Source organism: Notamacropus eugenii, chromosome 4 (genome assembly GCF_028372415.1).
Source record: "Notamacropus eugenii isolate mMacEug1 chromosome 4, mMacEug1.pri_v2, whole genome shotgun sequence".
NCBI lineage: Eukaryota > Metazoa > Chordata > Mammalia > Diprotodontia > Macropodidae > Notamacropus > Notamacropus eugenii.
In genome coordinates this window covers 54,683,073-54,696,471 of record NC_092875.1, presented here as the reverse complement: position 1 = coordinate 54,696,471, position 13,399 = coordinate 54,683,073, and the positions used below count along the sequence as shown (strand labels likewise).

The following is a 13,399-nucleotide window of genomic DNA, read 5'->3' as shown; positions in this document are numbered from 1 at the left end:
CAACAGGGACAACCAAAGACAATGCTCAGAGCCCAGAGGTGGAGTGTCTTGTTTCAGAAACAGCAAAGAAGATTACATGATAGTGGTGTAAGAAGACTAGAAAGGTAGGGGGAAGGGGTGGGGCTAAAATATGAAGGGCTTTGAATCCTGGAGGTGATAGGGAGCCACTGGAGTTTAAATATGAGATCAGACCTATTCCCTTGGAAAATCACTTTGGTGGTTGAATGGAGGATGGCCTGAAATGAGGAGAGACTTGAGGCAGGCAGACACACCTGCAGGCTATTAGAATAGTCCAGTCACGAGGTGATGAGAGCCTGTATTAGCATGGTGGCAATGTCAGAAAGAAGGAGACACAACATGAGAGACTGTTGCAAGGGTGAAATCAATAGACTTAGGCAACAGTTTGGATATGCGAGGAGAATATCAGATAGTGAGGATGATATCAAGGTTATGACCTGGGAGAATGAATGGTAATACCCTTCCCAGTGACAAGGAAGTTTGGAAGAAGGGAAGGTTTAGGGAGAAAGACAATGAGTTCCATTTTGGAATGCTGAGTTGAAGTTGTCTTCTGGAGATCCAGTTTGAGTTATCTGATAGGCAACTGGAAATATAAGACTGGACATCAGAAAAGAGGTTAGGGATGGATAAGTGAATTTGGGAATCATTAGCATGGAGATGATAACAAAATCCATAAAAGCTAATGAGATCAACAAATGAAGTAATATAAAGGGAAAAAGAAGAGGACCTAAGATAGAGCCCTTTGGAACACCATAGTTAGTGGGCATGACCTTAATGAGGTTCCAGTAAAGGAAACTCAGAGGAATGGTTGTACAGGTAGAAGGAGAACCAGGAAAGAGTGGTGACCCAAAAACCTAGAGAGAGTATCAAAAAGAAGGTGATCAACAGTGTCAAAGGTTTCAGGAGAATGGGAATTGAGAAAAAGTCATGGGATTTCACAATTAGGAGGTCATTAGTAACTTTGGAGAGAACAGTTTTGGTGGAATGATAAGGTTGAAAGCCAGTTAAGAAGACAGTAGGAAAAGAGGAAGTGGAGACATGTATTGTAGACAGCCTTCTCAAGTTTAGTCACTTGTTTAGTCACAAGTTCAGTCTTAGGGCAGAAGAAATTCAGGATGATAGCAAGAACAGAAGGATCAAATAAAGGTTTTTTGAGGATGGGGGAAAAGTTTAGGCAGTAAGGAGGGAACCGGTAGATAGGGAGAGATTGAAGTGACAGAAGGCATCTCTATATGAGATGAGAACAATGGTAAAAGGTTTCAGAATCCAAGGCAAGGTTCTCAGCTGAGAATCACACATGACTTGACAGCTGCCACCATAAAGAAGGAAAGCTTGGAATATAATATTTCAAAAAGGTAAAAGAAAGTCTTCAATCAAAAATAATCTATCCAGTAAAAGTAAGTGTAATTGTACTGGGAGAGAGGATGGGGAGTGGGGGGCTGGAGAAGGGAATGAATTGTTAATGGAATAGAGGATTTCTAAGCATTCCTAATGAAAAACTTGAAATGAATACACATTTTAAAATGAAAATATTGGCATTAAAAGAAGCATAGAAAGGTACACATATTTGTGTTGCATTTAGAAGAGAATACATGTGGATAAATTGTTGGTGGATCAATTCTTCTCAAAACCCTAATATTTTTAAGGGACATAGAGAAAGGTAAAAATAACAGACCACATTATGGTTTTGTTTGTTTTGATGATCTAAGGAGAAAGGTATAAATGGGAGGCATTCATCCACCTCCAGAGAAAGAACTATGGAGTCTGAATGCAGAGCAAAGCAGACTATTTTCTTTTTCTGTTTGTTTTTTTTCTTTCTCATGGCTCTTCCCATTTGTTCTAATTCTTCTGTACCACATGACTAATGTGAAAACATGTTTAATTGGAACGTACATATAAAGCCTATGTCAGATTGCTTACCATCTTAAGGAGGGAGGAGGGAGGGGAGGGAGGGGAGAAAATTTAAAACTTATGGAAGTGAATGTTGAAAACTAAAAATAAATTAACTTAAAAAAATGTAAATAAATGGGAGGCCTAGGAAAATATACCAGGAAAGAAAGAAGGGGAAGGAAATCACTATCACATAACAGAAGTATCTAACATTAAGAGTATATAATAATGTAGAAAGGGATACAGGAATGGAATATTATCCCATGAACCCCTCTTTCATCTAAACTAAATAAGAGTAAACATAATCATTACCACACACACATACTACTCATAAAGATTCTGACAGAAATACATTAATTAATTAATTAGTTTTCAGTTTTCAACAATCACTTCCATAAGTCAAATTTTCTCCCCCTCCTCTCCCCTCTATTCCCAAGACGGCATGCAATCTTATATGGATTCTACAATGCATTCTTATTAAACACATTTTTACATTAGTCATGTTGCACAGAAGAATTAAAATGAATGGGAGAAACCATGAGAAAAGCCAATGCAAAACAAAACATAACATAACATAAGAGAAAATATGCTGCTTCATTCTGTGTTCCAATTCCATAGTTCTTTCTCTGGATGTGAATGGCATTTTGCCTCGAGTCCTTTGGGAATATTTTAGGTCCTTGCATTGCTGTGAAGAGCTAAGTCTATCAGGAGCAGTTCTCACACACTGTGGCTGTTACTGTGTATAACATTCTCCTGGTTCTGCTCATTTCACTCAGTGTCAGTTCATAAAAATCTTTCCAGGTTTTTCTGAAGTCTCATCCTTTGTTTTTGAAGGGCACCAATGACATGGCAGGGTGATGTCTTGACTCATGCATGAATTGGATTTAAGTGAGGCAAAGTTGCACAAAGTCATCAGCCTCTCTGTCTCCCAGTCATTGATGTCCAGTGGCAAGACAAAACAGGACAACTGGGGATAACCCAGGATGCAGTGGATAACCTTGATGTCCTTGATGTCTGATCAAACTCTAATGCTCCATAGCACCTGTTTCAGTCTCTTTCATGACCATTGGAACAAATTCCACCAGAAAAAATCTTCACATGCTTGGGTTAGACAGCCTTCTAATTTATCAAAGGGTCTGAGGCCTCTTGGTTACCTATAACCTAGTTTAACCCATCTGCCAAGATGATTTTACTGGGATGTGTCTGCTGCTGCACATGCTACAACTTCTTGTAACCAAAACTGAGAGGTGATGAAGGAGGACACCGAAGATGGACAGCAGCCCTGAAAAGAGTTTGTTTAGCCTTCATAAGCAGGATAGGTCAGGAAATAGTCCTAAGTGAAACAAACTCAAATGCTGGAAAGCGGAACATGTCGGGGAATGATAAGGGAAGGAGAAAAGAGGAAACACTTTGCGTCACGAACAGAGGAATGGGACGAAGATTGCAACAGAGAGGAATCAGGTCTTTATGTTTTTAGATCACATGTTAGGCAAGCTCTATTCTACCACCTTTTTTATAAAGAGAGACAAAAGCATAGATGGAGAGAAGTACACATTTAGTGGTTAGGATCAAACAAAATCCTCTGTCTTTCAAAGCACATCATGATCTCTTCTGCCACCACCTTCCCAGTCATTTTATTTCTCACTCCCCTCCTCCTTATTCTAAGATCTGGTGACATTGGCCTCCTTACTATTCCTAAAGCATGACACTTCACCTCCTGACTCTGGACATTTTCACCAGCTGTCCCATGTGCCTGGAATTTTCTCTCTCCTTATCTCCATCTCCTATCTATTCCTTTTTGTTTTTGAGCAGATTTTTTTTTCAGTCACTAACTCTTCATGACCCCACTTGGGGTTCTCTTGGCAGAGATACTGAAGTGATTTGCCATCTTTCTCCAACTTATTTTACAGATGAGGAAACTGAGGCAAGCAGGGTGAAGTGACTATCTCAAGGTCACCCAGCTAGTGTCTGATGCCATATTTGAACTCAGAAAAATAAGTCTTCTTGACTTCAGGCTCAGTGCTCTATCCATTGTGCCACCTAGCTGCCTCTTGAATTCCTTTAGGTTCCAGGTAAATATCTTCTGCAAGAAGCTTTTTGCCAGTCCCCCTTCATGTTAGTGCTTTCCCTTTAAGACTGGCTCCTATTTATCCTGCACTTGTCCTATTTGTATATAGATATTTGCATGTTGTCTTCCTCTACTAGACACTGAACTTTTTGAGGGTAGGAATTTCATAGATTTTTTTTTTTATTCTCAGTGCTTTGCACAGTGAGTGCCTGGCACATAATAGGACATTATTAAATGATTGTTGATTTGTCGATGATTTGAAAGAATTCACCCATAAAACAGAAGAGAATAGCAGAATGAAATAGAATAAAATTGAACCCGACAGTGTGTTACTTCACAGGAAACACTGTAAACGTATAATTAAAATGAGGAACTGGACCAAAATCTGATATGCTTCAGCTGAACTAAAAAAAGCAGCCATGGCAATCATGATTTCAGATAAGACTACAGCAAATATAAATGTGATAAACTAATAAGTGAGATAAGAAAGAGATAAAATTGAATTTATCTGTTATCTCTATTGTGCCCAAGAGTACCACAGATAATAGCATGGCATCTAAATACTTAAAGGAAAAGTTAATTGAATTAGAAGTAAAAACTATAATAGTGGGGGGCCCTAATGTACCCTTTTCAGATATAGACACATCTAACCAAGATATAATCAAGAAATAAGGAGCTCAATAGAACTTTGAAAATTAGAGATGATAGAGTTATGGCCCTTATTGAATGGGTTACTTTTTAAAGAACTGACCATATATTGGGACATAAACATCTCTCAAAAAATACAGAAAAAGACAAACATTAAATACATCATCTGCCAATCACAATGCAATAAAAATTATATTCAATAAGAGGCTTTTAAAAGGATTAAAAAAATAATTGGAAAAAAAAATAATTGGAGACTAAATAACATAATTCTAAAGAACTGGTGGATGAAAAAATAAATTGTAGAAACAATATGGAATTTCTTAAAAGAAAGTAACAAGTATGAGACAACATTCCAAAACCATAGAGCTATTTCCTAGGGAAAATTTTATATCTCTGAATGCTTTTCTTCTTTTTTTCTTCCAGCATTTAGCACAGTGCCTGGGAATTAGTACGTGCTTAATAAAAGTGTATATGAAATTTAAAAAAGTTGAACAACAAATAAAAAATTTGCACAACAAAGTAGAAATTTTGAAAATGAAAGAAAAGATCAGTAAAATTGACAGCAAAAAGATCATTGAATTGATTTTTTAAAAAGCTAGAAACTGGTTTTATGAAAAAAACTAATAGAGTAAACAAAAAGTTCGCTAATTTGATTTTTTTAAAGAGAAAGGAAAACAAATTTGTTCATATCAAAAATCAAAAATGAGAGCTCTCACCTGGAGAAAAAAATGAAGTTATCAGAAACCATTTTGCCCAAGTAACAACAAAACAGATTAAGTTAGAGGAAAAGATGAATACTTGCAAAAATATAAAATATTCATATTAACAAAAGAAATAGATGACTTAAATAAGCCAGTATCAGAAAAAATAAACTGAACAAGTCATAAATGACCTCCCACAGAAAAAGTCCTGAAGCCAGATGTCAATTTTTATCAAACATTCAAAGAACAATTACCTTTTTACCACAAGAAAAGAAGGCACCAGTCTAATCTCTTTATGTTACAAATATGGTCGATGCCTACACCAGTAGGAAAGACAAAACATAAAACTACAAACCAATATACCTAGTGAACATGGATGCAAAAAATTTAATAGAATATTAGCAAGCAGGTTACTAAAGCATACACGATGACCACTTTGAGTTCATACTAGAAAAGGCAGGATGGGTTCAACATACGGAACATTATCAATACGATAATGTTAATAAATATACATAATAAAAACCATATTATTATATGAATAGATGCTGAAAAGGCTTCTGACAATATCCACATACATTTTTATTAACAACTCTAGAAAACATGGGAATAAGTGGACTTTTCACTAATGTAGTAAATAAAATCTATATAAATACAAGAGCAAACATTATGTGTAATGGAGAAAAGTTAAAAAAAAAAAAACTTTCCAAAAATATCAGGGATAAAGAAAGGATGCCAGTTATCACCATTCCTAAATTTTTTTACCTTATTTTTATTTATTAAATAAAAATTTTCTTTTCAGTCAGACAAAATCCACTTTTCTCCTTTTCACTCATCCTTTTCTTCCAAATGAAAAACAAAACTGTTATAAACGTATTGTCAAGCAAAACAAATTTCCCCATCTGCCATTTCCAAAAAATATTGTTTCTCATTCTATACTCTGAATCTTCCACCTATCAAGAGATGGGTAGTGAATTGCATCATGAGACCTCTGGAATCATAGTTGATCATTGTGCTGATTAAAATTCCTAAGTCTTTCAAAGTTGCTTGTCGTTGAAATATTGCTGTCATTCTATAAATTGTTCTGATTCTGCCCACTTCACTCTGCATCAGTTCTTAGAAGTCTTTTCAGGTTTCTCTGAAACCATCCCCTTCATTTCTCACAGCACAATAGTATTCCATTCCATAACATGCATATATCATGACTTGTTCAGTTATTTCCCAATTAGAGAGCACCATTTTAGCGTCCAATTCTTTGCCGATGAAAAACATAGTGACTGCACATATTTTTGCACATCCTTGGTTAGAATTTGTTTTGCAAATTCCTCCCTTAATTTACTATCTCTCTTATTTCCCCTTCTCCTTTCTTTTTCCTTGTACCAAACTGTGCGTATGGATTTTCTTCCTTCTTTTGGCCAGTTCAGATGAGAATGAGATTCAATTGTCAGCTTTTCCTCCCACCCTTTCTCCTCTTTTATATAGACTTTTACTTGGATACCTTGTTTAGGTAAGAGAATCTTCACTAACCTTCCTTTCCCTCTCTCTCCCCAGTGTATTTCTCTTGCTTTCCCTTTCCCATCTTCTTTTAAGATAATTGAGAATTGCAGAACTACTCTCAGACCTATCTTATTAAACTACCTCTAGGACCCCATGTGATGTTGTGGTTGTTCCAGAGTAGAGGTCTAGGCTGGTTCTGTTGCTGCTTGATTAGGGTACTGAATGTTGCATAACTCCATATACAGCTCAGGTTAGGGATCTCTAAGTTTTCAGTCCTCCTGAAGTTCTCTGATCTGCAGCAAAGTCTTCTTACTGCCCCCAAGTCTGAGCTCTGCAAATTCCTGACATAGGTTTGGGTCTGAGCAACACACCAGTGGTCTTGCCTCATTTGAAGTTCTAGTAAACTTCTGCTGCACTAAGTCACTCTAAGTCAGCTGTAAAGTTCTCCTGATTCAGTTACAGAACTGTAGGCTTCCCTTTGGGATGGAATTTCTCAATCAATCAATAAACATTTATTAAGCACCTACTATGTACAAGGCACTGTGCTGAGGTCTAGGGATACAAAAAAAAGCAGAAGATAGTCCCTGCCCTCAGAGAGCTTCCAATGTAATGGGAGAGACAACCTGTAGCCACATATAATACCAAACAAACTATATACAGAATGAGTAAGAAATAATGAAGAGTTGAAAGGCATGGGAATTAAGAGAAGTAGGGAAAGGCTTTCTGTAGATGCGATTTTAGCTGGAACTTGAAGAAAGTCAGGGAAGCCAGAAAGTGGAGATGAGTAGGGAGACCATGCCAGACATGGAACAACACCTGGTGAAAATCCCCAGATTTGGGAGATGAAATATTTTCTTTGAAGAACAGTAAGGTATTCAGTGCCGCTAGATTGCAGAGTCCTGAAGACAAGGAGGATGTGTAAGGTTTAATAAGAATGGCAAGGTAGGGAGGCCCAGGTCATGAGAGTCCTTGAGTGCCAGAGGATTTTATATTTGACCCTGGAGATGATAGGAAGCCACTAGAGTTTATTGATTAAGCAATAACATGGTCAGACTGCTTTAGGGAGATAACATTGACAGCCGAGTGGAGGATGGACTGCAATGGAAAGACTTGTGGCCCAGAGACCCACCGACAGGGTATTGCCTAGTCCAGGCATGAGGTGATGAGGGCCTGCACCAAGGTGGTGGCAGCATCAGAGAAGAGAAGGAAACATATAGGAGAGATGGCACCAAGGTAAAATTGCCAGGATTTAGCAACAGGTTGGAGGTCTGAGACCTGTTAGCTACCCTCAACTTGGTTTAGCCCATCTGCTGAGATGGTTTACTAGGGTGCGGCCACTGTTGCACATGCTACAGCTTCTTGGAGCCACAGGTGAGAGTTGGGTGAAGACTGGACCCCAAAGGTGGATAAGTAGCCCTGAAAAGTGCAAGCCTTCACACCAGAGGTGCTAGTCTTCCAGAACATCCAATACACCGCCAGCACCGGGACTTGGAGTTGCAAAGAACCAAGTTCAAATGCAACCTCAGACACTGACTAGCTGTGCAACCCTGGGCAAGTCACTTAACCTTGTTTGCCTCAGTTTCCTCATCTGTAAAGGTGTGTGTGTTAGTCCTTCATTGCCGAAGACCATGTCATCAGAGAAATAATGACATGACTTGCACTTGACTTTGTTTTGAGTAAGAGAGGGCTGTGCAGGTCACCAGCCTCACTTCTCCTCCAGAGCCATCTGAATCCAGTGACCAGATATTCATCAGGATGACTGGAGATGACCCAGGATGAGGAAATTTGGGTTAAGTGACTTGCCCAAGGTCACACAGCTAGTGAGTGTCAAGTGTCTGAGGTGAGATTTGAACTCAGGTCCTCCTGACTCCTGCAGTGGTGCTCTATCCACTGCACCACTTAGCTTCCCCAAATGGATAAATGAGAATATCACTGAAGGACTTTAGAACCCTGATTGCTGAGATGCCCAGTTGTGACATCAGAGAATGGATGGAGGGCTCACTAGGATTCTATTCCTGCCTCCTGTGTGAGAGGTATGTCTGGTATAAGGCATCCTTCATCAAACATGCCACTGTGTTAATCTGTTCTTAATTAAACTGCTTTTTTAGCAGTTATGATGAAATTTTTTACTGGGGGGAGGGTGGGAATAAACAAAACACTTTGGAAAAGTAGTAAAAGATGAAGGTCCTAAGGCCAAGGTAGTTCCTATGCAACCACACTCCAGTTTCCTCCCTCCCTCCCTTTGCCCAGGCTGTTCCCCATGCCTAGAACACTGTCCCCTCCTGGCTTCCCTGGCCTCCTCCAGGGTTGAGTTCAGCTCTTACCTTTTGCAAGAAGTACTTCCTAGTCCCTGGCTAGGACTTTCTCCTCTGAGATTACCTTCCATCTATTACTGTATCTGTTTTATGTGGAACCAATCAATAAAAGATCTACGGGATTAGCTCAACTCTGCAAAGATGATCCCCCAAGAAACTGACTGAGGGTCAGACTGAAATTAGAGCTCTTCTGATTGCTGTCATCAAACACAGATAAGACTCCCTGATGTGTGACCAGATTCCTCTACCTGTTGTCCCAGCTGAGCAGGGTAGCACCCAGGGCTCCCCCACCCCAGCTTCCTCCCACCCCCACCTTCATTTGTTGCTAGGGTCTTGTAGCCTGTCTTCTATTTGTTGTTAGCAACAATAGACCTCTCCTCCCCATAAAGAGGACATTGGCAGCAGTTCTAATCCAACAGAAGAACATGGGGGGTCTTTCACGGGAGTATGTTCGTCCTTATGTCCCTAAGGGGACTCTAGAAACTGACTTCCCCTCACCTCTCTATAGGTGAGTCTCTAGGATGAGGATGGGCACTTTACCCCCTTTCCTTCACCCCTATCATCTCCGTCCAGCTCAAGGATCCTGTCAAGGATCAGCTCAAATCCCCCCTTCAGCACAGCCCTTGTTCCGAGTTTCCCTCTTTGCCAAAGCTAGTACTTTACCTCTTAGATCACTTTTTAACTACTCAGAATCTATCTTGCGTCTAAGGCCCTCAGGGAGCTCATACTCTAATGGAAAAGGCAGCATCTAAATAAGTAGGCAAATGCCAACCACATCAGAGCAAAAACTAGGAGTCAGGACGCAGAATGAAGCAGACTGTTCACTATTCTGTTTTGTTTTGATTGGGCTCTTCTCATGGTTTCTCTCATTCGTTTTAATTCTTCTATGCAACATGACCAATGTGAAAATGTGTTTAATAGGAATGTATGTGCAGAGCTTGTAAAAGATTGCGTACTGTCTTGGGGAGGGGGAGAAAATTTAAAACTTATGGAAGTGATTGTTGAAAATTGAAAACAAATAAATAAACAAATTTGGAGGGAAAAAATATAAATAACTATCCACATATGGGGAAGGGAAGGGGGACCAAGCACCAGGCTTAGAGTCAGGAAGAATCATCTTCCTGAGCTCACATCTGGTCTCAGACACTTCCTAGCTGTGTGACCCTGGACAAGCCTGTTAAGCCTTGGACTTAACCCTGTTTGCCTCAGTTTCCTCATCTTTCAAAGGAGCTGGAGAAGGAAAAGGCAAACCACTCCAGTATCTCTGCCAAGAAAACCCCAAATGGGGCTACAAAGAGTTGGGCAGGCCTGAAAGGACTGAACAACAATAAAAGGAGAATAAGCATTTATATGGCACCTACAGTGTGTTAACAGGCATTTATATAGCACCTACGTAATGCTAATCAATTTAGGAATATTTCATTTGGTCATCAGACCAATTCTGAGAGGTAGGGGCTATTGGTACCCTCATTTTACAGTTGGGGAAACTGAGGCAAATAAGGATTAAGTGATTTGTCCAGAGTTACATAGCTAATAAATGTCTGGGGTTGGATTTTAACTCATGTCGTCAGACTCCAGGCTCAACATTATCTATAGAGCCGCCAGGTTTATTTCGTTATCTGCATCAGATATTAGTTAACTCCATTAGACTCTAAATTCTTTGAGAGCAGGATTTATTTTGGCCTTTCTTTGTATCCCTAGTTTCAGGCACATAGAGTTCATTTAATAAAAGTTGGCTGACTGTTTACAAGACACAGAAACCTTTCAATGGAAATTTCTCCCATTCTTTTGGAGCAAAGGAACAAGTCCCCTGCAGAGGGTTTCTACTCATCATTATTGGGGATTGTTACTTTTATAGTTCTTTTTCATTATGAGGCCCTTGAAGCTCATGTGATCCTCACAACATCTACCCTGTGGAAGAGGGAATTCAAAAATTATTCTTTCTCCAGGTAGCTACAATCTCCCATTATGACCGGCTTTAAGGTCTACCCAAGATGAGGAATGAAGGTGCAAGGCAAGGCAGCGGGGTTTGGTCAAGGGTACCCAGGTATTCAGGAAGAAATCTGGGAGCAGAACCCTGAACTACGATCACCCAGTGGGATCTCAACGGTCCCGGCAGTCACCGCTGCTGTGAAGTCACCCCCAATTAGACTGAGTTCTGTCTTCTTTACTTTCCTGGCCCAATGGGTTCCTTAGAGTTGCCAAGAGGGACTGGACTGTCCCCTCTGCCTTGTAAATACCTAATGTGGTTATATAAACATACAAAACCCATATCTTCTCCACCCCAGTCCCTTAATGAATTAACTGACTTTTTCCATAGCCTTTCTATCCCTCCATAGCTAACGACTTCAGAAAAAACTTGCAAACTCAGTGTCCCTCTCCTCTCCCCATTCCCTGCTCCCTCACCCCAAAAGCAGGTATTCTTCACCTGGAGTTTACAAACTTAAAAAAAAAATTTAAACAACTATCTTTGAATATAATTTGTTTTGTTTGTATTTTATGCATTTAAAAACATTATTCTGAGGAGTTCATAGACTTCACCTCCACCTCCCACTAAGGCCCCCTGAGGCCTCAACAGAGCCCCAGAGGAAGCTGGGGGCTCCCAGCACTGCCAGCCCAGCCCTAATGGCCCTTCTCTTTCTCTTGATAGTGATGAGTACCTCACTCTTCCAGGCCCCAGATGGGAACCTATCATCAAGCAGGGTATCCGATGGAAGTTCACTCCTATGGGGCATGATGCCATAGGGCAGTGGTGGTACACAGGCTTGACCAATGGCAGTGACCATACTGTCTGGTACAACCTAGCCAATCCTATCAACCGCCCAAACTATAACCGATGGCGCCAATCCTATAACCGGCAGGAGCAGACCTTAGCCCCTGGTAAGGCCAGGGGCCCTCTCTCTACCTGGACCTTCTGAGCCAGGCTGGGTAGGCATCTAGTTCCAACCCCTATTTTCTGAGGCCCAAAGAATAAGTGAGACTCATCCAAGACTACAGCGTGTAGTTAGGGACAGAGTTGAGACTAGTACCCAAGTCTCTTAATTCTCAGTTGCAAAGGTTTTTCCATTACCCCTAATTCTGTGTCTGCAAGGGGACTTTATGCCAAGGTCCATAGTGAAAGGAACCACTCTCATTTTCTCCCTGGCGATGGAGGGCAAAGTGGGAGGTTCACCCTGGGGACAAGAAAGGAAAAAGACTGGGGAAGGAAGAGGTCTCCCTCAGAACCTGACATCTTTCTCCCTGATAGCCTATACCCAGCATCTTCGAGAAAGCTACTGGTACGATCCCATAGTCCCTGCCCAGTACATCGAACCCAGTACCCGCTGGGGGAACCTTCTATGGCAGGACAAGCTCATCCCAGGCAAGGAATTTGGTGAGTAGGTGCTAAGAAGGGGTGGGAGGGTGTAGGGATGGACAAGCTGTAGGGGACAGCAGGGGGCTAGGTTGCATCTGGGTTCAGAGGGTCAAAGGTGGGACGGTGGGCTAGAGGGAAGAGAGGGGCTATCATAGATGGGAAAGGGTCATTGCCAGTCTTTGCCCTTCTGGGAGGGCCAAACCCTGTCATGGTCCAGGTTCAGGTGAACCAGTATCTCCAAGGCCCCTCTCAAAAAGACGGAAGTTGCCCAGACTATAAATGACATTGGACCTTCCCACATCCACCTTTCCCTAGTTGTTAACCGGAATCGCTTTGGGACTGCAGCTGGCAAAGGCTCCAGACATGTCCCCTTCCTGTCTGTGCCCAATCGGCCACGTTATACCAACCAGAACTTCCGACAGTGGAACCTAGAGCCCTATTGCCCATCCACTAACCAGCGGCCTCCACCTGTTCATAGACCCAAACACTAATAAAGGTGTAACACTGTGGATGACTACTTCTCCTAGGGCCTTGGAAAGGAGTTGGTGCCAGCCTTTTCACTCACCCTTCCCCCCATTCTCTCTAGGAGTGGTCCTTCTGGGGCACTGTCCAACCAACTGGTAAGATGGGACTATGGGGAAAGGTGGAGCAGCCTAAGGAATAGACTCACATACAGCCTCATTTGGACTCCTTTAGCTATATAGTCCCAAATGGTCAAGCACATGCCTAACTCATAACTGCTGACATTTTATAGTTCCCTGAGTCTTGCAAAGTGCATTCCATATCATGTTTGATCCTTATAACCCTGTGGGGTAGGTAGGAAGGTATTATCTCCATTATGCAGATGAGAAACTTGAGGAACAAGTTCTATGAGGGCTAGGCAGGGAGGGAAAAGTAGGAATGAGGTTGT

General features: G+C 41.1%; 2 protein-coding genes across 4 annotated transcripts in view; one reads left to right on the top strand and one right to left on the bottom strand.

Moving 5' to 3' along the window:
- The window catches only part of MFSD12 (major facilitator superfamily domain containing 12), a 34,620-nt gene that overhangs the window by 5,572 nt on the left and 15,649 nt on the right, over positions 1–13,399 (bottom strand). The gene's annotated exons all lie outside the window — the stretch shown is intronic.
- On the top strand, positions 8,797–12,998 carry TEKTIP1 (tektin bundle interacting protein 1). 3 transcript variants are annotated; one of them, XM_072601077.1, is made up of 5 exons: positions 9,556–9,642; positions 11,084–11,181; positions 11,785–12,014; positions 12,382–12,507; positions 12,805–12,998. In XM_072601077.1, the coding sequence occupies exons 2-5, from the start codon at positions 11,129–11,131 to the stop codon at positions 12,978–12,980; spliced, it is 585 nt and encodes a 194-aa protein (XP_072457178.1). In that variant the 5' UTR covers positions 9,556–9,642; positions 11,084–11,128; the 3' UTR covers positions 12,981–12,998. The 3 variants fall into 3 exon arrangements, with proteins under 3 accessions (XP_072457179.1, XP_072457177.1, XP_072457178.1); XM_072601078.1 differs by lacking the exons at positions 9,556–9,642; positions 11,084–11,181 and adding an exon at positions 8,797–8,852; XM_072601076.1 differs by lacking the exon at positions 11,084–11,181 and having other exon boundaries at positions 9,510–9,642.

What these genes read in the sequence shown, in the direction of transcription:
- TEKTIP1 (XM_072601076.1), top strand. Translation starts at nt 9,560, where the DNA reads ATGGGGGGTCTTTCACGGGAGTATGTTCGTCCTTATGTCCCTAAGGGG. An exon ending in TTCCCCTCACCTCTCTATAG is followed by an intron (nt 9,643 to 11,784) that starts GTGAGTCTCTAG and finishes TTCTCTTGATAG; the next exon opens with TGATGAGTACCTCACTCTTC. An exon ending in GGAGCAGACCTTAGCCCCTG is followed by an intron (nt 12,015 to 12,381) that starts GTAAGGCCAGGG and finishes TCTCCCTGATAG; the next exon opens with CCTATACCCAGCATCTTCGA.